The sequence below is a fragment of the Colletes gigas genome, unplaced genomic scaffold (assembly GCF_013123115.1).
Source record: "Colletes gigas isolate AHSC1104 unplaced genomic scaffold, ASM1312311v1 Colletes_gigas_Sc00007, whole genome shotgun sequence".
In the NCBI taxonomy this organism is placed as follows: domain Eukaryota; kingdom Metazoa; phylum Arthropoda; class Insecta; order Hymenoptera; family Colletidae; genus Colletes; species Colletes gigas.
The window spans coordinates 1,158,353-1,183,670 of record NW_025106636.1 but is presented as its reverse complement, the minus strand read 5'-3'; the positions used below and the strand labels follow the sequence as shown (position 1 = coordinate 1,183,670).

The 25,318-nt window shown below is 32.3% G+C and overlaps 5 protein-coding genes across 6 annotated transcripts; 2 read left to right on the top strand and 3 right to left on the bottom strand.

Annotated features, from left to right (window-relative positions):
• Positions 1-226: 226 nt before the first annotated feature.
• LOC122396527 (protein Aster-B-like) lies at positions 227-6,908 on the bottom strand. The gene is made up of 14 exons (XM_043395039.1): positions 6,551-6,908; positions 6,335-6,461; positions 5,897-6,191; positions 5,635-5,830; positions 5,260-5,540; positions 3,045-3,197; positions 2,809-2,962; positions 2,482-2,640; positions 2,227-2,348; positions 1,898-2,090; positions 1,598-1,828; positions 1,330-1,483; positions 1,141-1,261; positions 227-1,078 (listed from the first exon to the last, which is right to left on the bottom strand). Exons 2-14 carry the CDS (start codon positions 6,379-6,381, stop codon positions 950-952), a joined length of 2,235 nt encoding a protein of 744 aa, XP_043250974.1. The 5' UTR covers positions 6,382-6,461; positions 6,551-6,908; the 3' UTR covers positions 227-949.
• A 1,184-nt stretch (positions 6,909-8,092) lies between these two features.
• LOC122396263 (pre-mRNA-splicing factor CWC25 homolog) lies at positions 8,093-10,307 on the top strand. The gene is made up of 4 exons (XM_043394488.1): positions 8,093-8,255; positions 8,353-8,692; positions 8,781-8,941; positions 9,330-10,307. The coding sequence occupies exons 1-4, from the start codon at positions 8,238-8,240 to the stop codon at positions 10,305-10,307; spliced, it is 1,497 nt and encodes a 498-aa protein (XP_043250423.1). The 5' UTR covers positions 8,093-8,237.
• Positions 10,308-10,529: 222 nt separating this feature from the next.
• LOC122396509 (probable phosphorylase b kinase regulatory subunit beta) lies at positions 10,530-16,517 on the bottom strand. 2 transcript variants are annotated; one of them, XM_043394997.1, is made up of 22 exons: positions 16,398-16,517; positions 16,243-16,279; positions 15,931-16,100; positions 15,713-15,831; positions 15,502-15,637; positions 15,226-15,433; positions 14,750-15,106; positions 14,464-14,661; positions 14,186-14,324; positions 13,836-14,116; positions 13,739-13,753; positions 12,987-13,217; positions 12,722-12,909; positions 12,528-12,643; positions 12,316-12,458; positions 12,118-12,250; positions 11,904-12,046; positions 11,634-11,836; positions 11,414-11,551; positions 11,090-11,330; positions 10,842-10,949; positions 10,530-10,772 (listed from the first exon to the last, which is right to left on the bottom strand). In XM_043394997.1, exons 3-22 carry the CDS (start codon positions 15,966-15,968, stop codon positions 10,596-10,598), a joined length of 3,312 nt encoding a protein of 1,103 aa, XP_043250932.1. In that variant the 5' UTR covers positions 15,969-16,100; positions 16,243-16,279; positions 16,398-16,517; the 3' UTR covers positions 10,530-10,595. The 2 variants fall into 2 exon arrangements, with proteins under 2 accessions (XP_043250932.1, XP_043250933.1); XM_043394998.1 differs by lacking the exon at positions 13,739-13,753.
• A 524-nt stretch (positions 16,518-17,041) lies between these two features.
• On the top strand, positions 17,042-19,610 carry LOC122396510 (arf-GAP domain and FG repeat-containing protein 1). The gene is made up of 6 exons (XM_043394999.1): positions 17,042-17,340; positions 18,073-18,581; positions 18,666-18,857; positions 18,929-19,108; positions 19,186-19,304; positions 19,369-19,610. The coding sequence occupies exons 1-6, from the start codon at positions 17,177-17,179 to the stop codon at positions 19,420-19,422; spliced, it is 1,218 nt and encodes a 405-aa protein (XP_043250934.1). The 5' UTR covers positions 17,042-17,176; the 3' UTR covers positions 19,423-19,610.
• Positions 19,611-19,880: 270 nt separating this feature from the next.
• Positions 19,881-24,994, bottom strand: LOC122396141 (cytoplasmic protein NCK1). The gene is made up of 4 exons (XM_043394288.1): positions 24,567-24,994; positions 23,025-23,257; positions 20,761-21,698; positions 19,881-20,681 (listed from the first exon to the last, which is right to left on the bottom strand). Exons 2-4 carry the CDS (start codon positions 23,041-23,043, stop codon positions 20,460-20,462), a joined length of 1,179 nt encoding a protein of 392 aa, XP_043250223.1. The 5' UTR covers positions 23,044-23,257; positions 24,567-24,994; the 3' UTR covers positions 19,881-20,459.
• Positions 24,995-25,318: the final 324 nt, after the last annotated feature.

The window sequence follows — 25,318 nt, the reverse complement described above, 5'->3', positions numbered from 1 at the left end:
CTTCCAGGTTTATAATTTTAAATATAAAGTTGCTTACAGATATTTTTTAAAAACTTGTACAATACGTCGGGACTGCTGAACTTTATCCACCACATTTTGGTCTGTAGAATCTCCCATTAAAATTTTTCCCAATAGTGGTCGAACGCCCTGTATAGATATGCTCCAAATGTCATGTTTCAGAAACTCTTTTGAGAAATTGTTTTAAAAATTATTTATTTTTCTCCTTTACAATGTACTAATATACATCACCTATACACATATATATCACCTATGCATGTACTTATGCATGTATACATTACAAATATAAGATCATTATGAAAGATTTCATAAATTTAATACTTCATAAGAAGGGAAACATACACACCGCAACAAAGCTACAAGACATAGTTAAGACTATGGAAAACTATTCCAGGAAAGAATTTCTTATCTATTCTAAGTATTTCTTACGTATATCTATTTACCTATAAGCACGATGACTAAAATCGTTAGAAATGAAAGTAGCGTTACGCATTATTAATAAATGTTGTAAAAGTTATATATCACAAATAATGAAAAGTTGTTAGTCGATGAATTTTTATAGTTATGTCGCACCTTTTATCTTGCGATAAACTGACCTACGTTTTAACGAAATAAAATTAAGCGTCTTATAGTTTTGTTGCTGGGTATACGTAATAATATATTGTGAATATTCAAAATAATAGAAATAAGTATGTTTAAATTACATTTTCTATAAGACATAAATATGTCACATGCGTATTGTTGCGCACTTGGAGTTTAAAGAATCAGCATCACAGCGCATTTCTGTGCCTAATTTATAAATTATGAGCAAGTACAACGATTATTAACGATACTTCTATTTTCAAGTAAACTTAAAATTTACTATAATTATGCTTTTTAATCGCATATCGTATTACAATGCTTATTTTATCGAAATATTTTACGCTTTTTTTTATATTTCTGAATGACTTCGCTGTTCCGTATGCGAATTAAAATTTTTTATACTTGGCTTTAAGACCGAAAACATTTTTTCCGTTGCAGGGTGAATACTCATTTGTAACTCTGTTAACGACTCCTCTGTCTGTAATAATCAATGAAACGTTTTCACAATAGAAAATCATTATAAAGAAAAATAAGACTTACTTGTCTAAGTAATTGTACCGCTGTATGCAGCACTCTTTGCCATTTCCTCGTTTCTACGTTATGCAAACTTTCTTGTTGTTGTAATAAATGAATCCAATCTTCATCAGTCTTTGGGGTATTTCTAAAAATTAAACAATTTCAAACATTCCGCGGACACATTAGATTTTGTACCAAATGTGTAATACACACTTCAACACATGTAAGTCCATGATTGTATGAGCTGCAGCTTCTTCCAAACCCCACAATTTATAGTATAATAGGCCATTAATTACCATCAGACATAATACAGCAATCAACAGCATTGAACTAACTATCATATTACCATCCCCTCGAACACCAGATACTATACATTAAAAAAATAATATATTATTCATATTTAAATTATGATTATTAATAACTGACAATCTGAATGTGTAGTAAAATATTACGATATAACGTTGTATTACAGTCCTCGTACCATTATTATCATTAATGCGTGGTAAATTCAAGGAATTTTGTAAATTGGGAGACGTATGATCTGAAGAATGAGTTTGCAGAGCGATACCAGACGCTGTAACACGTCGTCTTCTTCTTGTTTTTCTTTTTAGTCCTCCACTACTGGTATTCTCTTCACATTCTACAGTTAATGCTTTTATTAAACTCGTAAAATATTCTTCCATTCCAGCCCAACAATTTTTCTCAATAATGCCTATTTTTGTTGTAAAAAATAATTAACTATCATTTACAAATAAAAAATCCATATGTCATAAGCTCTTACCTTTTACAAAGGCCCATACATTCTTTCTGTAATTTACTTGAGCATTAATTGTGATACTTGTTTCGTTTTCGGAAATACTGGTTAGACAATAATGAAGTAACACATAAAATGTGTCCGCATACGGTATTCCAGCATTTATATTCTCTACATCGATACTATATAAATGACCTGGTCTGCTACACGGTAGCATTACCTATAAATATTTCAAAATTATATGGAAACAAAGGTAATGGTATTTAGGTAAATATTAAAATGCATTATTAAATCTAAAATAAAAAACAAATTGAAGTTATAATACGTGTTTGATTAAACAGTAATTACTGTGTCACCTGTGTTTCTGTAATGTTAGAGGTTCTTGGTCCAATAGCTTGAGATAGCGATACTGTAAACGATAAATTCCTAACTTTCTGACTTGTCTGCTCATTGTACATCCATGCCGACTGTACTAAATCTGATTCAACAAAAACATTTGTCATAATTTCCTGAATTTATTTATATAATAACAATTATATTATAAATAATATTTTATTTCACGAAAATCATATTGTTTCTATATTACAGGTTATCGAGGTACCGTAACTTACTAGTAGTTTTGCGGGCATTTTGAAAATCTAAGAAGAACTTTGAATTCGTAAACAACAAGGTGAATAAGTGATCAATGTGAATGGGAAACGAAGCCTTGCTAATTTGTCGACCTTCGTGTGATGCTGTACACATTACACTGCCTCTAATACTGGGTTTCACTGAAATTACAATAATTAAATATGTTATACAAAGTGTTTGGCTACAGGTGTTAGAAACTTTAAAAATTCTGAAGAATCTAAATTTTAGTACCGGTTTTTTCCCCCGCGAAACTTTCCCAACATATTCTACAAGTAAAATTTAAAAAAAAAATTTGTTTCGATACATACACCCATGTTTTTCCGCTTCGCTTTCTGTCGTGTCGCTTTGATCAGTCGCATCGGGGATAGGAACTGGTCGAGATCGATGTTGAATTTCTGTTTTCGATTCGATAATTCCATCCCCAATCTCGGTTGCTGAGTTTTCCACATTGCTATTTTCTACCTATATTTTAAACCAAACATAAATGTTATAGTGGTTTACAATGTTTAATTTGCCTTTTTAATACATTCGTGTTTTAAATTACCTCTGAGCACGATTCTACGGACAATCTTGTTGGTAATTTTTCCTCATCGGGCGGTGGTAACGGTGGAACATAATCTTCATCGTCCGATGTTAAACCCAATTCATCTCCATAACAGGAATGAACAAGTTGCCACATTTCAGTTGCATTCATTGGCTAAAATATTAAATATCTTACAAACAGAACTTGAATCCATACGTAATATTTTGTGGATAAAATAAATAATTTTATAATATTTAACAGTACAACGTGAAATGCAATTTCCTCATAACACGCACACACACACAATGAACAAGCCTTTTACTATTCCGAGAGGCAGACAATAAAACTTATGAACTCTAACGTCGGTTGTATGTTATTTATATATCGAACGGTATATACACACACGCAATCATCACAATAGACACATGTAGATATGTGTTTACATAAACAGTACTGTTAACAGTAAGTGTTTCAGTACATCTTCGAGATGTACACATCAAAGTTATACAACCATTTCATTTTCAAAGAAATATAAAGGGTGACAACGATGTCCCAGCTATACAATAGCTTATTTAAAAATTTTCGAAAACAAACTGAAGAAAGAGGCGAATGAAAAGCACTTGATAGAAACCATTGATAATCTGTGTATTAATTCCATCACTCGACAGAGAAACGGAAAAGGAAGTTAAATTCAATTTGGGTAGATTTAAATTTAACATTGACTCGAAATTTAAAGAAAAAGAAAATATATAAAAGTTTTGAAAATTCTTTAATTATAATTATAATTATATCTGTTTCTCGTAGTTATCCATGAACATTAATAATTACTGAGCATTATAGAAATCCACTATAACAAAACCTTCGTCGGTATTTTCTAAATAGTTGTATAGTTTTCATTTTGGTAATTATCAATCTGCTACATATACCATTATTGAAAGTATAATTATTACCGATAATAGTAACAATTAGTGGTTTCAAAACAGACATATGACGCGGATAAACAGATAAGATAAACAGAAGAAGTTAGAAGAATTTCAAATCTTATCGAATTTTTATCAATCAATACAGCTTTGCCAATTTTTCATTAAAACAATGATGACTCGTTCTTGCATTTAAATAAACGTTTCTCGTCATTTGAATAACTTCGACTGATTTGTTATGAAACATTTACGAAAATTAATTTTGAGTTTTCTTCTTATAGTACATAAACTTAAGTAATATTACAATATATACGTTTATGCATCGAAGATTCAACGCCTAGATATTTTATAATAAAAAGTTTGACCCAAACAACAGGAAACTTTTATTTGAACATGAATACTTTTATCATTAATATCATTTCGATTATGTTTTTATCAGATAAGTATTAATCGTTTAAAAACAATGGTCGCACAGATCAAAATAATGTTGGAAATCATTATGAATCGCGTAATGTATCTTTTTCATTTGATCTCCACGAAACAAAAGATTTTTTGTACTATGATTGGAAACAAAGACGTTTTGTATGATTGCGTCCTAAATATATTTCATACTGTAAATGTGCAGAAAATGCGTGATTTTATACATGAAATATTCTTGAGATTAGTAAACAAATGCATTTAAGAACAGACTTCAGATATATTGGAATACTTACTGTTAACGATATAATGCGTAAGTGAACATGTATTTGTGTGTATTTCTTGTCTATGAACCGCCACACGCGGAAAATGATATATGATTTATTTTGTCATGAGGAGTTTGCATGCTTCATCTTCTCATATGATTCTGGGACACTTTAGTCGTATACCTATATGAATCTTGTAACCGCTTTATGCATTATGCAACACCTTATAAAATCTGAATAGCAACATGGAAGATAAGAAATGAATCGATGTTTATAAATCATGCAACAATTGTTCTAATTATCTGTCAAATAGGAACTTTTTATATAGCAATCAGTTAATGTAGGAGCGAAGTCACCGACCCCGAGTGTCAATTGTCGGAATGCGGTGTGAATGAACGGTCAGTCGGCGATTGTGCGTATATGATATTACTGGACTGTATCTTTCGTTAAATATATATATTATTACCGTTTAATATTTCATGTCTAATAAAAATGTTGTTATTGAATGCACTGTCCCTTGAAGAACTATATTAAAATATAATGGACAAGCATGTATTGCAATATTTGAGTTTTATACAAAAAGAATTTAAGCAAATTGTCGAAATGTTCATAATTTACATAAAATTGTCATACCTCACCAATAAGAGCAGTTTGCCAAACGCGAAATAGCATTACGTATGTTTTGTCCCTTGCTCCAAACGATGTCAGAAAAAACTTATCGGTGGCAGTGCTTACTAAAATTGCATTAGGAATAACAAGGGCAGTTTTCTCTTTGGTAATAGATGTAACATCCTTCCAACGCAGCGATACTAAAGTTTCCCAACTGAAGATATTTGCATAAAAGCATACATAATTTTGAGAAACATAAAGCCTTCCATGAACTAATATCTCACGTTGTAGTGCGCACGAATAATCTAAAAGTCACACATTGCGATGTGTATTTGTAATCGAACACGAGTAGCAAGTATTTATTACTACGAAAATGCATATAATTAATTGGTTGCTTACCAACAACTAATCTTTCATCATCTGGCACATCTTTGAATATTCGCTTAAAATCTTCGGATCTTGATTTATAGGTTGGATACAAAACATTATACCAAGATGACTTTTTTTTACTTCGCTCGCTACCACGCGTTTCCTTTTTGCTATCGTGTGAAATTTTTACCACTTGCGAAGAATCTGATGATTTATTCGCTGCATCCTATAATCGATCAAATTTTAGAAAATTGCCGTAACATAATTTTATAGTAAAAGGTCAAAATCTCACGTTTAATTGATGCTCATCGGATTTGGTTACGTTGTTGGATTCTTTAGTAATTGAATCGGAATTTGTTTTAGAATGATCTCGTTTACTACGTGCTTTGGGACTAGGGCGTGGAGACAGATTTGTACTTGAAACTGGGCTACATCGTTCTCCGCACGTTCCAGTAAGCGCTTCTTGAATGTTATCTGATACACCATTTCCCATATTTGTTGCTGAATTTTGAGTCTCCAATCCAGCTGAATTTATGTTACTCATTACTTCGCGACTAGATATTAACAAATCTTCCACTGATTTATTCCTATTGAAATAACATTCCGCAATTAAAAGTAAATGAATATTAAAATAACTTTCTTAATGCTAAAAGTAAATAATAATAGAAAAATCTAAAGAAATTAGAATAATATAATTAAAATTAGTTACGTTTACTGTAAAATTACGTACATGCTTGAGGCTGGATATTTCTGAAGAGATTCCACTTCAAAGTACATAATAATTATAATGTTGTCATAAATATCATTGATGTATCTGTGAACTTGTCACAATATTATAATAGTGCACAGCAATTTTACTAAACAACAACGGTATAGCTCGTTTAATAGTTAACAATAATACAGTTCCTTAATTGTATTGTAATTATATTTTGAAAAAACAACATACGTGTGACTATCACAAAATGTGTAATCATCGATGCACTGATAATCCATTTCAAGTAAAAATGTAAACTGTTATGAAGCGCGTGTCAATTGCTTTAATTTATGTAAAGTCATAATGTAGCTTATTTATATACAATCATTAAATTTTTACTTTCTTATCGATAGCTCTATCAATGTATTGCACTTTTTTTAAAACAAAATAGAAAACAGTGCGCGTATCAAAAATGTTCCACCATATTGAATCAGTACAGTCTTTCTTCCGGTTGACTGTTACGCATCAAAATTTATAAAAAATTAATACGAACATAATTAAATGCAAGTATACCAATCTTAAAAATACGAAATAATTAATTGTCTTTGCAATACAATATACTTTTGCATAAATCTGATGATTATAACTCAATCTCTTTGTTAAATTATCGAATATTTCGTTTTTTTTATTTTATTTAAATAATTTCGTTGGAGATATACAAAGAAGTAAATTGTTTGTAAAAGTATATACGTCGTACATACTTAATTATCAATATTATATTAATCAATTAGTATTTAAATTTAAATGCGATATTCGTATGAAAATTCATATGTAGGGCCGTTCCCTAGCGGAAAACTAGGGACAACCGCTGACTGTTTATTATAATTTTATAAATAACTGCTTCTCTTGAATGAGTGCTTCTTTAATTGTTTTTATCAAAAAATGGAAAATCCATCTTTTGATCTAATACTAAATCTGTATATACGCGTCTGCATTATGTTTACCTCAACTTACGTCAGTTATTCGGGAACTAATTAGTGCGTAAATTCACAGTATGACTGGTGTCAAAGATAAATAAATTGATTGCTCATGCAACGACAGAGAGTACAGGTCGTGATAGCGTATCGCTTTTACAGCTATTTTTTATGCAATTGACTGTTAGATAACATTTAATTGCATGTAAAATGGCGTAGAATAATATTTATATTATTCGCGAAACGATAAAGTTTGATCTATTTTATACCTTGTCTGTGCAAGTTTTTGAATTTCCTGCCCTTTTATTTAGTTTTAGTATCACAGGACAGGTGGCGCTGTTCTACTACAATTGTGGTTACTTTTAATCCCGTCGTCCAGGTACGCCATGCAAGGCTGAGCGAGAACTCTGCATTTTTAATAATAATTTGTAGAAAACCGTCATCAGCTCCTCAAGACCCCAGTGTTCTGCAGCTATACGCCAACGCAGGTTTACGATATGTGATTAATCGACTTCCAATTAATTCTCGTTACAACGCTATGTGTATTAAACCTAAGTTCACACGGTAGCGTAACAATATAAAATGCTTACACGAGATTCTGTTCGAGCTGATTGATTGTACATTTAAAAACAAATTTAAATCAAAAACACCGCCTTATTCTCTCTTTTTCCCATCAGAGGCACTTCTGTTAGTTCTGTCCCCATGGATGGTTCCGCTGTAGCTTTAACTACTGGACTATAGAGGCGCCACAAAACTCTGGGAGTACAGTAGTTTACATATCTATGCTGATCACACTGATCTATGATTAGTTATTATTTATTTGTGTGTGCGGTATCCTTGAATAATTTATAGTAAAAATCGTTATTGTTTTCGTGTATATATCAAGAAAACATTTTATAAAGTACATTAAAGTACAAGAAATGGTGTAATAATAAAATTAATTTCGTTACACGTTCGTAACCAAAATGGGTGGAGGCGATTTGGTATGTTAAGTAATAATTTAAATATTTCGTTGCGCGAATAAGAGTTGTATGGTGTATAGAGCGTTTATTCAAGAAAGTAAATAATTTGTTAAAGCAGAATTTGAAAAAATCATGGCACCCATCTACTATGAAAAATATAGAGAAAGTTTGGAAAGCGGAGCAACAGCAAAACCAGGAAAGGAAAAAGATAGCTGAATTGAAGAAAGAAATAGAAATGGAAAAGGATAGGGAGGATATGAAAAAGTATGCAGAGGACCAGGGCGTAATTGAGAAAAAGGATGACAAGAAGTTGGATTGGATGTACAAAGGACCAAATCAGTCAGTCAACAGAGAAGAATATTTACTTGGACGACCGATCGATAAATCTTTTGAGCAAATGGTTCAGTCAGAAAAGGATACAGAAGCAAACCATGTACCAAGAAATCATGTTGAACATGGTATTTTATGTTATAAATTTGAGGAATAGAATCTTCTTGGCCCTATTTGCATCTCTAATTCAATTTTAAATGTGACTTATAATTTCAGAATGTATCCCGCCTTCGTTACGTTTCTTTTCTGGTAACGAACAAGTTGACCTGGCAAGAAAGATGCAAGAAGATCCTTTGTATGCTATAAAAAAGAAAGAGATGGAAACGAGGAATCAGTTGCTGAAAAATCCTGTCAAATTGAAGCAGTTAAGACAGCTGGTAAGTGAATATCCATGTAAATGTGTTTTTTGTACAAAATAATCAATGATTTAGTAAAAGATCTTTAGATTTAATAACTTAGGTTTAATTTTTTAATAACTTTTTAATGAAGCCTCAGTCAAGAAATTGATATTCTTGATTTTCGTCTTATTTTGGTCTCCAGAATCTCCCATTAAAATTTTTCCCAATGGTGGCCGAACACCCTGTACATTTGTCTATGGAAGTTTATTCTTTCACTTCTGTCTATGTTCTTTCTTCGCATTTTTAAGTTTTTGTACATGAAATGGGTTCTATCCATATAGTGAATAAATAAATAAACAAATAAGTATCAATTTGAATCGTTGACAAATCTTTTTATTTGTTTAATGATTAATTCATTATTGGTTAGTTGGAACAACAATCGAAGAAGGACAAGTCTGAAAAAAGACTGAAAAGGAAGAAAAAACAACGACAAAACGTAGATAGCGACGACGAGACACAATTAGATATGTTGTTAACTGCTAAATATAAACAGTTAAAAGACAAAATTAATAACAAGGACTTAATAAAATCAATGAAGAAGGTTAAACATAAACGAAAGAAGAAATTGAAAAGCGAAAGCGATAATTCTAGTAGCGAATGCGAGAGCAGTAGTGATGAAAGTTCGGGCGACGAAAGTATAGAGAAGTATAAACAAAAAAAGGGAAGTAAAAGCAAAGAAGATAGCGCTCGAGCTAAAAAACATAAAGAAAAATATATAGAAAGAGCTGATAAGATGGAAGACAGAAGGCAAGAGGCGTACGAGAAACGTGCCAGAAATCGTAGTTCGAGCAGAGAAAGGAGCGACAGTTTAATTTGCAAAAAGAAGAGCAGAGTACAAAGAAAAGATTTTGATAAGAACAAAGACAGAGATTTTCATTCAAGAATGTCTCGAGATAGAGAAAATAATTCTCATAAAAGTAGATATCACAATAGAAGTAATGTTGAAGACGTACGTGCTTCGCACAAGTTAGATTATAAGGAAACTAGCAATCTTAAATCTTCTGAAATGACCCAAGAGAAGCATAAAGATAAAAATAAAAGTAAAGACGAGAGAAGGTGGAATTCTAAGAAGAAACATCTCACGGAGGAAGAGAAGGAGAAACGTAGACAAGAAATGATAGCGAATGCAACATGGAGAGATACAGAGCGAGAGAAAAATGTTAAAAAATATAACGAAGAAGAAAAGAAAGAAATAGACTGTGGTAAAGAATATAATCAAGATTTTGTTAGAAAGCACTTAGCGGCTGCTGCGGAAGTAGGTACTATCGCATCTAGAATTAAGGCTAATATGAATAACATACAACGATCCGGACGAGCAATGGACACAAATTTTGCCAAAAGGTGATTTTCATGAATGTAATTAAATTTGTACAGCTGTGTATACTTTCATTTAATTTTCTGTGGAATGTATTATAATACTATAAATATTAAAAAAAATATATTTTCTAATGTATGATCGTGTACTGTAATTAGTACATAAATATAAATTTTTCGACAAAGGTCCATCCTTTTTTATTTAAGAAATATACATATATTCAGAAAATATAACAACAAAGTTTACGTACATACAATTTTGTTCAATGCATTTACAAACAATATATATTCTATTTTTATCGAGATCTATTTTATATAACTATGTAATTTTGCATGTTTCTCTATTTTCAATTGCATCATTGATATCACTATTAGTTGAAAAAGATCCTCCGGCTAGCACATTATTAACTACTGCCCGGGCAAGGTACCCTGTAGTTAATGAATAATCAGCAGAAAAGAATGCTGATTTATCGGTAGTTTTCTCCAGATCATGATCCTGAAAGGACAAACTGTTCTATAACGATTCATTCAAATATAACAAATTTATGACGTTAAGTATATTTACCTTGCAATACATTTGGAAACTATCTTCAACAAGTTTGGTAAGATTCAATTGTTTCTGAAAACTCAACTCCGGATTTCGAAGTAAAATTGTCGATACTATAGTGAGTAGCTGTAAAAATGAAAATATTACAATAATTGAACTATGTCGTAAAGTGCACTTATCCAGTACTGAGAACATTATACGATGTTGTAGTTTTAACAATATTTTATAAAATGGTATTTGTTAAATAAATGCATTTTAAAAAATACCTCTACGATAATTTGGCGATATTCTGGCAATTGTATGTGATGAAGCAACGATTCCACGAGCAATGCAAATGTAATTTCTGAACGAGTCATATTGAAAAGAGTAGGTTTTTGAGACAATTCTCGATCGTTAACACTGATACCACCTGGACAACGTATCAGTACTTCCCATACATGATTGTAAAAATGTGCAGGTACTCTGCACAAGCAACCTTCGATTTTTCTGCGTCCCAAAACTGTAAGGCTGTTAGACAGATAGTATATATTAACTTACATAAAATCAACGAATCGCTAAACGTTAAATGAAAAATTAAAAAAGTACTATACCATTCAGCATTAGCCCAATCTTTAACCGTTAATACTTTGATTAGGAATTTGCGAATTTCATAAGGACTGTAATTCTCGATTGGTTTAGCATTTTTTACGAACATTTGCAAATAAATTTTTATTGCTTCTAAAACCCATCTGCGAACACGAACGATCTTTAGTAATAATAATTAAAAATATCTCTTGAACGTACGTTCATGATATAGATTTCAATATATACCCAATACGAATTTTTAATATTCCCCTAAACATTTCTGGATTCCTTCCAATGAGTCTACCGCAGTATAATAAAACCTCTTGTTGAAGTACTGCTTGTACCACGTTATGTGGTTGAATTGTAGAGTACATGACTGATTGAATTTCTGTTGGTGTCATCGGTTTATCAAACACTGTTTCTTCGTGTCCGATTACTCCAACTGTTATCTATTATTAGCGACGAATAAGATCTTCGGTGCTGGTTAAATACTATAAATATACGATCAAAGATTACCTGTTTTCCTTTAACAAGAACACCTGTTATAAAAGGGCTGATACTATCAACAGTATGATTCAATAGACTGCTGCAATATCGGACAACCATCCAATATCTGAGACAGCCAGCTTGTTGATATAATGACCTTAAATGATCGCCAACTAAAATATGAAATAATGGTAAAATAATATATCCCAAATATATTATTTTTAAATCCATAAAATAGTAGTACCTGTCATTCCATTAATTTCGTAATTAATACCTTCTCGTTTTAACAAAATGCCATAAAGTTGGCACAAGGTATAAAGACTTTTATTATTACGAATTTCGCTTAATATATTATACAGCTGTTCGTTCATGAAATTCTAAAATACGAAATAACCAAGATGAATAAAAAATGTAAATAGTTTTTTTATTTGTAGAGACTTACGGAACAGTCTTTTATATTCTCCGCATAAGTTAGAGCCTTAGGGACGTCTGTAAGACTTTGGTATCCAATATAATCGTGTTCTAACTGTTTGAACTGGGCAAGTTCAAGATCCGTGTCCACGGTATTTATAAAATCCAAGTGTTCTATGTAACAAAAATGGATTGTTAACATTTAGTAAACGACGATCGAAAAAGTAAATAAATATCAATTACCAATACACGAAGAAGAAATGAGATTTTGCAGTCGACCTATTCGTACTTTCGTTTTGTCGCAATAGCCTTTCTTTAACATTGCAAAGAGATCAAGCATTTCTTTAAATTGTGGATCTCTGAAGTAGAAAGAAATCTTATCGATTTATACACGATACATTGGTTGAAGCTGTAGGCACTAACAGGTTCATAAATACCTCATATGTTCTTCTCGTATTAGAAGACACACGGTAGGCCGACCTGAAAGTCGCCAATATTTGCCCACAAACTGAAGCTCCGTTTTAATATCGTCGATTAATAGAGCCATATCTCTGTACAAGTAAAATTCTGATACTTCAAATATCAGGGGATAACAAAGTACCGTCATGCCACATACTCTATAAACCTGTAAAAAATCATTTTGAAATTTTCTTCGACGTCTTAAAAGTCCTTGAATGTCTTTCTTTCGTGTATTAAACATACCTTGCTTGTACCAAGAGACCCGATTGGTCTAGCTGGTCGACCTTGTAGATTTAATTTGCTATTTACTCCTAATTTTTCATACACTTTCACTAGTTGCATAGATGATAATATTTGAACAGGTTCCACTTCGTGCGGTGTCTGTGTTTGTATACCATAAGTTGCCATCATAGCTTGTAATCGCATAGACTCGGCAATAAGAACAATTTGCACTACAAGATCAGTATGAGTACCCTGATATACAGAAATTTTGTAATAGATAAATCATGCATTATTACAACACATTATCATAAAAAGTATAATTGTCAAGAAATATTGCTGAAATTATTAACAAACCAGACAAAATAAAAAATATTAAGAAACAAATCTTTTGACAAGAAATACATTATATGGTAAAGGGTATTCATTGAAAACGAAAGGCAAGATAGTTCCAACAAGCATTGTAAGAAAGGAGCAAAATAAACCATGCCTTGATTCAAGCTTCATGCTCTGTTTGCTATTGAAAAGTTTCGAATATGCACGTATTACGCAATAAATATTGCCAATTTGATACCGAAGGAATTAGTTACTCAAACGCTAAAATAAAATCGATGCAAAACATTACTAAGCATGTATGTCGTTTACTTTTCACTTAGAAGCTTCGAATATGTATGCATTTTATCAAGTATCGACCAATCGATCTAATTATCAAATACTAAAGTAACATTAATGCAAACTGTATTCTACTACACATACATATATTATCATTTACTTACAATACTGGGTTTAGCCTGTATGGGATAAATATATCCAAAATAATTTGTACAAATAATTAATTTAATAAAATTCGAAGAAAATTATGTTCTTGCTTACTTGAAAAGCGGAATACCTTCCAGCTTTTCGTGGCCTGTTGTACGAAGGAAGGTATCGTCTAATTGGATCTAATTCGTTGATATGTAACAGGCCAGCAGTAAGTAACTGTGCAATTACGAACATTGCTTGATTCCATAAATATATGGGAGCCGGCTCGGTGTCCGCAGAACCTCTCCGTCCTCTTCCTTCGTTGCTCGCTAGTCGGAAGGTGCTACCGGGATCATTTCTTTCCGCTTCCAAGTTCTCCTCGGGCACATAGTAATACATAGGTATCACAGGATCTATTTAATCGTAGAATTATAATAGTATCTCGCATTATTAAACTTATTAATAATTTTCTATCGATATACCTCCATTGGCATCTTTATTTATTCGTTCTTTCAGTAAATTCTGATATTCTTCTACTTGTTCCGGTAAGGTTTTAAAAACACCGTCTATGATCATAAAGATGTAAAACAGCGGCCACTCGCATTCCACATTATCGAATTCCTGCAGTAAGAGTTTCTGTATTAAGTCACTATCGATAGAAAATGTTGGGATGATTATATGGAACAGGATTACAAATGTAACGAATTTGTTTAAATGAGTTTGCAGAAATAACGTACTAACAATCAAATACATCAGAGACCTTGATTTCACCGGATTTGTAATAACGTCGATCTTTGATTTCTAAGACTGTTTTATATCCATCCCTTCCAAATCTCTTAAAACCATAATTGCCTTTTAATCTTCGAACTATGTTTGTCTTTGTTTCATTGTACAATACTTCTTCGTGAGTGGCAAACGCCGGAAAAGATATTGTCGACAATAAAGCTGTGTCTACGCTCTAAAGATAGATAATATGTTTGTAATTTCGATGCTAACAAGTACATTTTCACGAACATCGAAGATATATTCCTCGGAATACTTTCTACCTTAGAGCTGGATTCTCTTGGAAGCATCGTTTCGAAAATACTACGATTTCGATTATGAGCGTCGATATCAACGTATATAACTGACCAGGAGGCTCCTTTTTCACCAAATAAATTACATCCGTTGATAGCTTCGAGAGCGCTTTTGGCTATACCAATTGAGCTTGCATGAATTTCGGGCGTACCATCGTTGTATCGACTGCCACGTTCCCACATGCCATAATCTGGTGTACGATATGCCCGTTCCACATAATATACAAGATTTTGTATAAATGCTACCTCATCTTGAGTATATATAATTTGCAGTCCAGATGAAATCATTTGCACCAAGAATATCAAGTAAAGAGAAACAATATCGATCTAGAAAAAATATAAAATAATGCAAACACATACTCTAAACATATACAGTAGTCTATTATAGGATTAATATCTGTAATTGTTTCAGAAAGAAATCTACACTAGTACATTATTATAATTACTTGCAAATGATTATAAACATCATCGTTAATAATCTCATCGCCAGTATATAAATGGAATTTGCAATGCAGGGCAAAGCGATTGCATTGGTTGCGTTTAAACAACTCTATTCTAGCAGATTGCTTTACCCAGCATTCCAAAATTCCACGCATGCATTTCACAGCTGATTGTCCAAGTTCATACGACTTTCCGCGATCGTCGTCTATACGTCTGAAAGAACAATATAATACATTATGTACGATAATTAATAATAAAATATTTTCCATTCAGGTAGCTACCTGTATGCTTGGTACAAACTCCAAATAGCAGCGGCGCAGTAAATACTTTCTCGTACGCTTCCTACTACGTTATCGTTTGAAATTTGTGGAAACAAACCTGTTATGCAACTCTGGTAACGTAACAATTGCCTCTTAACTAAAAATAATGTAATATCGATATGATGATAATTTTATATATTTGATCTTAATATACCAAAATTAATATTCGTACCGATTCCATAATAAATATCGAGTTGTCTCACTGTATCTTCGTAATTTGAAATTTTAAGAAACATATCAATATCTAAATCGATAATACTACCATGGCGTGCATATCTGATTTGAGAAAATCTGTAAAACCAAACAATAACAGGAATATTAGAATTAAAAGCAATTATTTGTATCTTAATCCAGAATTTTTCTTGGAAAATATAAAAAATTCTAATAAACCTCTGTGGATTTGTGGTTGCTGTTTCAACAGACGTCATCTTATTTAAGACAATTATGACCTTCCTTCGAATTGGATCTATTATTTGACAATATACATAATCATACGACAAGAATTATTTTCGTCCTTTTCTTAAATATCAATAACATTGTTTTCTTTTGCAAAATTCGAACTGCAACGAAGCAAAACAGAAACTTTTAAACACCTATATTACACTTTTCGATACAATACGAAATAAACACGTTTGAAGATGGTAACTGAAATAGTAAAAACTGTTTTTTAAATATACGTATCGCACATGTATACATATTAACCTTGGCTGTCCAATATCCAACAATTGTTTTGCTCATACTGCAACCAAATCAGCTATGTAATTGGCACGAAAAAGCTTATGTATAATCTCCAATTTATAAATAGAAATGAAAAATCTACTTCTAACAGAATTATTACCAGCCAATTTTAAACTTACCAAAAGCAGACTTTTCTTTCTTTATCGACGAATTCGAAGAATATGCCACGATTTTATAATCACACACGATCAAAATAAATAGCGGAAGCCCATCGACGGTGCGTGGTAACTAAATCTTTCGGAATAATCGCTTTTTATAAATTCTTTTTTTTTTTTTAAATCGAGTGCGCATATGTCTTCCGTCGGATATTTAAAGTGACCCAATTTTTAAACAATCTATAAGCATTTCATAGTCTATATTTGTTTATTCGTTTATATAATTTTACAGCGACACAAAATTAATTGAAAAAATTGCATTTGAAAGTAAACAACTATTAATTGACGATTACTTTCATCGATCGATTAATTCGATCGTCGATTCTTGAACGATTACTTTCATCGATTAACTGATTTAGTCGTTAACGTTTCGACGATTAATTATTTTAATCGTTCAATCAAATAAAAACACTTTATTCGTTCTGGTTTGCAATTTGAAATAAATCTCTATATCAGTCTGATCTCTGGTTTCCAATCGACGGTGGCTAACGGTTAGCCTCTAACCAACGAATGAACTTGCGTGTTCTAATGTAAAAATACTGGCGCCAACGAATGAAAGTCTACCTTAAATAGTATTGCGAACGTGGTCTGTGTTTGATCCGTTTTCTCGCGAAACATTTTTAGAATGTGTTACGGAACACGCACGACTATCGTGACAGAAAATTGAGTCAGTTCCGCAAGCAGACCGCGAAAGAAGTCCCCGTCTCTGTTCCGTTTAGAATTACAAATTATCTTCGTATATAATGGCGTCCGCGAAGAGAAAGCAAGACGAGAAGAATTTAAAAATATTACGCGAGCTGGTCTCGCAACCCGGTAATAAAGAATGTTTCGACTGCCATCAGCGAGGCCCAACTTACGTCAACATGACAATCGGTTCATTCGTCTGTACCTCTTGTTCTGGTATATTGTAAGTATGTACTCGTTACCTGTAAGAAGCCAACAAAGTGTCCCAAGTCTTCATCGTCGAAATCGACGTAACGATTATTTTACTTATTATTTTTTTCGTGACACAAGCGAGGCTGGCATTCCAATTCCCCTGCGCGATTTTTAACGATCAGAGGTTGAAGATGAAACATTAACCAAATGTCAATGTTTCATATACAGGCTATTTCGTTGTTAATAAGAAATAAAATATTATCGTTCGTAGGAACGAATAATTAAATTCTCTCGATACACGTGCTACGTACGTATTTTATTATTAATTCGCAGAAAATATTATGACTCATTTTAAAACGCTCGTATTCGGAGTCAGGAAGTTAATACACACTATCTGTATCAGTGTTTTCTATGTGTATAGTTATTGTTATCAATGATCAAAATGTTGTATACACGTGTAAAGAAGAAAATCAGTAGTTGTGTTCCAAAGTTTACAGAGCAATTACTTTGATTGCTATGTAGCTATGTATGTTGAATATAGAAAGTATCATACAATGTTCAGTATATAAATGTTAACAGGAAATATTTTTTAATTCTAAATTACCCGTTCGTTTAATTAATGTTTTTTTATAATTAATCAGAAAAGCAAACAACTTTTGATATCTGTATTACAGAAATTGTATACCAAAATACAAGAGATTCTGTAAGATTTTCACATTGTTTCCTTAAATGTTTCTATTGCTAGTTTTGTTTAAAATTGCAGGCGGGGCTTGACACCACCACATAGAGTAAAATCTATTTCTATGGCAACATTTACACAAGAGGAAATAGATTTTATAAGGGAACGTGGTAACGAATACTGCAGGAGGATATGGTTGGGCTTGATGAATCCAAATTCCTCTCAGACTTTGGACACAAAAGACGAGCAAAAGATGAAAGATCTAATGAGCGCAAAATACGAACTTAAGAGATACTATTTGGATCCGTCCATGGCAAATCAAAAGTCACAATTGTCAAATCAAACAAACATTCCAAGGGTTCCGCATTCTGGGATTTCTACTTTGTCTCCTATTTCAACTCAGAAAATAAACAATTCTGAGTCGGTTAATTCTAACAATTTTTCGACAGATTTTGTAGCTGATTTCAGCAAAGTTCCTGATCCATTTATTGCTACCGCAACGCCTACAAACAAACTCAGTCAACCGATTGTACCTCAACCATTTTTTGCCAATTTTGACAACAATCCTATTTTTAATAGTCCAAAAAACACAAGTAAATTGAGAGAATTATTTTACTCTTTTTTTCTATATAGATCGATACAATAATTCGAATACAAACGCGTCTCTTTTCGTTTAGACGCTGAATCGTCAAGTCCATTTAATCAGACTACTGGAAATTGTATGAATACAACTAACATAAATGGAGCATATATGCCACCATCGGAAGATCGCTATGCGGCACTGAAGGACTTAGACTCTTTAATGAAACAAACGCAACTGAAAGATGAAACCCCAACAATAAATACATCTACATGGAATGCTAATAATGGTACATACATAATTTGTCACCAGTTTGCTTTTATGAGCGCGTTAGAAAAATTATTTTATTGTTTGTTTTAGCTTCGAATTCAATTTGGAGCGTAGGGAATCAAACTACGCACGTAATTTCAAATCCTTTTGCAACTAGTGATATATGGCAACCATCGGCCAACGTAGTCAATAATAATATGCAGTCAATCGATACCTCTCTATGTAATCCTATTAATCCATTTAAGCCAGTACAGTTTCCTATAAATAATGGTAAGTTTCCATTTCGGTAGCGTAATATACGGTATATTAAAACTTCAAAATAAATTAAAACAGTATTAATATTTTAGACCCTCAATGGGTAGGTATTGGACCATCTGGCAACAGAGATGTAATACAGTTTAGTCAGTTAATGACGAACAAAGTATGGCAACCCACTCTTCCAGCATATCATGCAAATCCTTTTATGGTACATTCTTATCGAATGTTATTTTTTAATTAAATACATTTAAACACATGCTAGTTTTTTTTAGGTTGATTCTGGCTTAAGCAACATGACAAGAAATTCGAACAATCCTTTCTTATGATTAAGTAAGCATAAGTTTTTAATGGAGTTACGAACAAATAATGCAGACCTAAAATATGTTTAGATTAGGGCAATTGTTTATATATGTGACCTTATTGGCAATTAGTGCCATTAATTTTTATTCCCAGGAGCACCAATCTCTTATTCATATAACTAAAATAATACTTTTATTTATGAATATATAATATACACGTTAAATAAAGATTAATATTTGTTACCAACTATGTGAGTATTATACCTGCTACAATTACTCTTTGTGTGTAAAATTTAATCGCATTCGATCGAGTTACATTTTGTTGGTATTTGTGATTCTCTATTGAATGGAACACTTTCTAAACGATAAAAAGTACTGACAAAAAGAAAAAAAAAAATGCGCTAAAGTTAAATCTCTTTTTTTATAAAATGCATATAATAAATTGTATACAAGGGATTAAGAACAAAACTACATTTTATCTGATGCACACTTAAATACAGTTTATTTACTTAAAAATTTCTAATAAATACAAAATCACAAATGAACACTTAGTCTTTGTCAAAATTCAATACCAATAGATTCAGAGTAGAGATCCACTTAATCGGTCATAATTGCATGATAATTAACCGTTGTTTCATTGTTATACTTGCAGTCTACATTACGTGTAGTTGTAAATATATTATTAATCGTAATAACATGGTCGGTTGTGTTTTACAATTACATATGGATATAAAGAGAAGCCTTGTGTGTCAACTAGACAAATGTCATATAGCTGCCGTACAAACGTTTTACTCGTCTCTCTTAGCTTTTTAGCTTTATTTGCTAAATAGTTTGGAAGCTCCAATGAATGGTAAGAATTGCTTGTGGCAATTACTTAGAGTAATAAATTATATATCAGTGTAAATGGACAAACAATCAGGAAACACTAATATATGAATTCACCAATTATGTTAATTGTTATGTATAAACATACGAGATGTGTGATAGTGATATTACTAGGCAGGCGTCGCGTATCTCATAGATACATTTCAAAGCGCATGGACCGTCTCATGGCACGAATTCACCTAGCAACCATTGCTACTGGGGTTGCCTTTCGGCAATGGGCGTACCAAGTATAACTTCTCACCCTGCTTGTTAGTATAAATAGGCGCTCGTTGATAATGGTCTACCAACTGGTCTAGCGTATGGAATTTTCTTTGACCAATGCAGTATAATGCACCTTCCACGTGTACCCTAAAGTGCTTATTACGTCCTGGAGCTTTCAAAGATACCGAATAATCTCCCACCTAAAATTAACAATATTTTAAACTGATGGTTTCAATTTCACTATCTTATCATATTAATATAATTTCTTTATGTACGTACATTTGTTTCACTATCTCTAATTAAAAAATCGCCATCATGACCATGTTGATTCAGCAGCGTGTCACATTGCGAGCGTGAAATACTACCATAATACCAAGGTTTTCCAACAAGATGCGGTCTATCGCCAGGGTCTGGCCTTCTCTCGAGAGAATCTCCTGTACTGATCTCGCTACTCGTCATTCCTCGTTCACGATATGGTTGTGTCAAATATTCGCTCAGTTCTTGAAGATAATTTCGTGGTACAAGACCTATTTGTCCTTGACTATTCCTTGCTTTATACCATTCAGGATCGGCTGGTGGACGATCAAGGATTTCTAAACGATCACCCTTCTCGAAGGACAGTTCTTGGTCATTGTTGGAAGAAAATGAATAAAGCGCTACAACAATGTCAAGAACATTTTCAGCCATTGCGTATGTATGAAGAGTATCATCCGCGTCCCCCTCTTCTTGCGTGTAATTTGACGGGAACCAGCCTGCTTGTGTGCCACTTTGACCTCTCCACCAGCCATCGTTGCTCTTTTCTAATATTAGGATTCTAGTTCCTTTGACAAGTGACAATTCATCCGCTTGTTGTGCCTGATAATTATATTTGACAACCGCTGTACCTATTGCTTCGCTTGGATCAGCAGGTAGACGCCTAGCCATTATAGGAGATTCCACAGCTCTAGAGGGTGAATTACTAGATGGTAGAGTTTTCGAGCCAGAGCCCTTTTTGACTTTTTTCTTGATGCTATCAAAAAGAGATGGTTTTTCTTTCTTGACATAATTACTTGGCACATAGCCAGCTTGGCCTCTTGCGCTCTGTACCCTCCACCAATGTTTAGAGTCATCGAGGAGTAAGTACCGTTCATTTTTACGTAGGTCTAACTCCTGAGCACCCTGTGCTCCATAATCATATTTGGCGACAACATAACATACGTCGTCTTGACTTGTCTTGCCTGAAAATTATTATAATTATTTTTACTTCAGAGTATTATATACTCTAGACACTAGCAGTTTAACAACACTCTGATATCTTTTTAGGATAGAATTTTTAACGAATATTTTACGGGTAATTGTTGCAATTTCTAAATTTATAATTGTCGCAAGAAGCATTTAAATCCATATAATAGGGAAATAATAAGATCAAAATCTAGAAGTTATCTATATTTACTACTTAAACATACAATGGAAATAAAACTAAAACCATATAACACATATACAAAGAAAACTCTATTTGAAAAGAAAAAAGAAGAAATAATTACAATTAAAATCCCAAAAGATTATAACTATAGTTTGTACAAAATCTATTGTATTATATAACTGTTGCATTATAGTACACAGACGGCGTGAAGCTGTTGTGCTCATTGATAAGTCTTGTTGGTTTTTAATCGTATGTCTGTAAATACAGGCAAGAGATGATAACAGTTATCTTGCAGAATGTCAGAATACTACTATGTGTAATAAAAAGATTCACGATCTAGTTAACATTTTGAAAATGAATAAACATTAGTATCAAGTATTATTATGAACGGTATATTTCGGTAATATCAATACAGGAAACTATTAGTAATGTATAAAAGTAAAATTACATTAATGGACATAATATTTATATTTACAATTTATTTATATTTATCCTATTAGTATAACATTCAATTGTATATTCTCTATTTAAAATTTAGTGGATTTGTTCAATCGGTAATTTTATATAAGATGTTCAACAATAATCAGTACAACTGAGAAGAGATTCTATGTACAAAAATTAATTAAAAATGTAGAATATCCATTGTATTTGTACACAATATGTGTCAGTAATAGTTTACAGTTAAAAATTTACGGATAATTATTTTATTTTTATTTTGTTCTCATGTTTCATGTTTTCTATTTATTTTTGTACGTCGAACGATCTACCGTTTGGTTGTAATACATATTGCAGATAATCTTGTATATATTACATTTAAACTTCTTCAGATCATTGTGCACAACAGTTTAATATTGGCTACAAACTGCAATTTGTTGACAGAAATGAAAATTAAACATCATATAAAATACTGCATATAACAACATATGCGCTTAATGTAAATACTTATTGCCTTTAGTTACTAAGTCCTCTGATACGGAATTTATCATGGTATACCCAAAAAAATTCATACGAACTACATATTTAGAAATACACTTTGTAAGAAAGATATATCGCCAAACTTATTCTGTCCTGAGAAACTATACCAAAATGGCTGTTGAAACAAATTTACATACAAAGCAAAGCATACAAGAAGAAAACGTACCATGCTTCATGGCTGCCATGTGCGAAAACAGATATATACGTCTGAGTGTGGCGTGAGTAGCTGCTACTCACACACTACTTGCATAAATCTTAAGTCTGCTTGTACTGTGTTGGCAGCGTGAGTGCAGCAGGCATTCATTCTTTAGCTTTTTGTTTAGTGTTGATACACCTGCTGATTTCTTTGCTCAGAGTCCATCGTTCTTGAGGGTAGGGCAAGCAAGTGTATTACCAACACTTCAGGGAAAATGAAATAACAACCATTAACTTTTGACATAATAAATACTGTAAATCTAAAAACTTAGATGTACCACAATATTAAAAATGCTACATTACATCTCTAGTTAATTTTATGTATTGCGTTATACCTATTTGCATTTAATGTATGCCAGTTTTATAGCTACTAAAATTATTGGAACCAAATTTTCATGTATATTTCTTATTTAAACACCATAATAACTAAGATTAGTTACTAAACTAGATTTCTTTTAATATTTCTTGTTATAACTAAGTTACAAGTAACAAAGTTTATTAAAAAAAAAAAAAAAACGTATCTATATACTTTTTAAAAATATTACTTAAAACTATCACTGTATTATTTCTGGAATCTTAATTATAAAACATTTAAAAAATATATAGAAATGTCAATGTTTGGATCAAAGAAAGTTGATAAAAATTATTTGTTAATAAAATATCAAAGTAAAAAAAACTTTTCAGCAGAGACAAGATATCGATAAATCTACCAATGAAATATTGCATTCAAAAACGTTAATGAACTTTGGGGAACTATTAATTTTATTGAATCTGAATAAGATTTATCATGTAAAGACAAAGTATATAAAATATATAAAAATAATTATAAAACATTGGATGTATTTTAACCAACGAAATACATATTAAAATTAAAAACTTGGAAAGTATATCCCTTCTTTGTCATATTGGTAACAAAAGTATTCAAGAAATTACAAATAATAAAATATGTGGCTTTAATACATTATTACACGAGCTAAATATTAAGCATCTTGCATTATATTTGATCAACAACTGCAATAAGTAAAATTATTATAAACAAACAAACGTAAAATACCATTCAATAATTTATTTAATTAAGAAAAATACCTGGTAAGCTTACGTAGAAAAAAAGAAAACAGAGAATGTTTTACACACATAATATTATATTAACTTCAATTTGTACTCTACTAAATTCGGTAAATGTCATACAGAAGGATTCGATAAAACACGCGAGGATATCGCACATCCTGAAATATTTACAATACAAAAATACAGCGTGTACGTAAAAATTAAATAAGTATCTCCCGGTCCTTTTGGCGCAAATCTCGAACGAGAATTAGCAATTTTTGAAGCACGTATATAGGGTACGTTCATTGCCTTACTATCTACCATACTACGAAAGCAAAGTAGAAGCGTGTTGAATGCAAGGGGGCAACGACTAGCGCGAGTCAATTCAGCCGCTTATCTTACTATTCGTTAAGTATGATAACTCACTACTTTATCGTTCAAAAAAAAGAAGTAAACACTGACTTACCGATTTTTAAACTTGACATATTCCTGCATACAAGCTTCGAAATTTTACGTCGTTATACAGCTTGTTTTCCCCCACCCCAGGCCGCAGCCATGAACGGGAGCGACTAGAGTGTATGTATAGGGGATTGAATCTTTATGGGGAATCGTGTCGAACGAAGGGGGGAACTGGGAATTAGGGAAAGACAGCATGAACCGTAGAGAACTCCATCCACCGATAGGCTTTGTTCACCGTTCCGCTGTCAATAAACACCGACACACAAAAGTTGAATTTCGCCACTTCTATCCACGACGTTGTTCTTCACGGTATTTAACGATACGTGGATAAGTTCTGTGTAAATATTACTGTACGTTTTTATTTATTGTATTTGTATTCGTTTATACGACCCCTCCCGCAGAAGGAACAGACCCACCCTTAATCCAAAGACGGCAAACGACCATGCGCGCTACCGAGATCATCGTCTCTGTTGGAGTTGCATCTAATGTGACAGTGGCGCCATGTTATGGAATAATATAATGTTACGTTATCGCACGCAAAGTGCATACCTTGTAGCCCACGTGATAAAACATTTGAATAAGAAGTGGTCCGGTAGAAGAGATCTCCGTTAGAACGAGAACAAACATCTCCAAATGTAACAGTCACTAAAATCATTTTTACTCCGAGCTTTTGGTTTGAAGATCTCCAGTGAAGGTCTCTAGTTTGAAATTGACTTCAATTTTGGGCATCGTGCCTTGCAATTTGGTAAGCTGAGACCT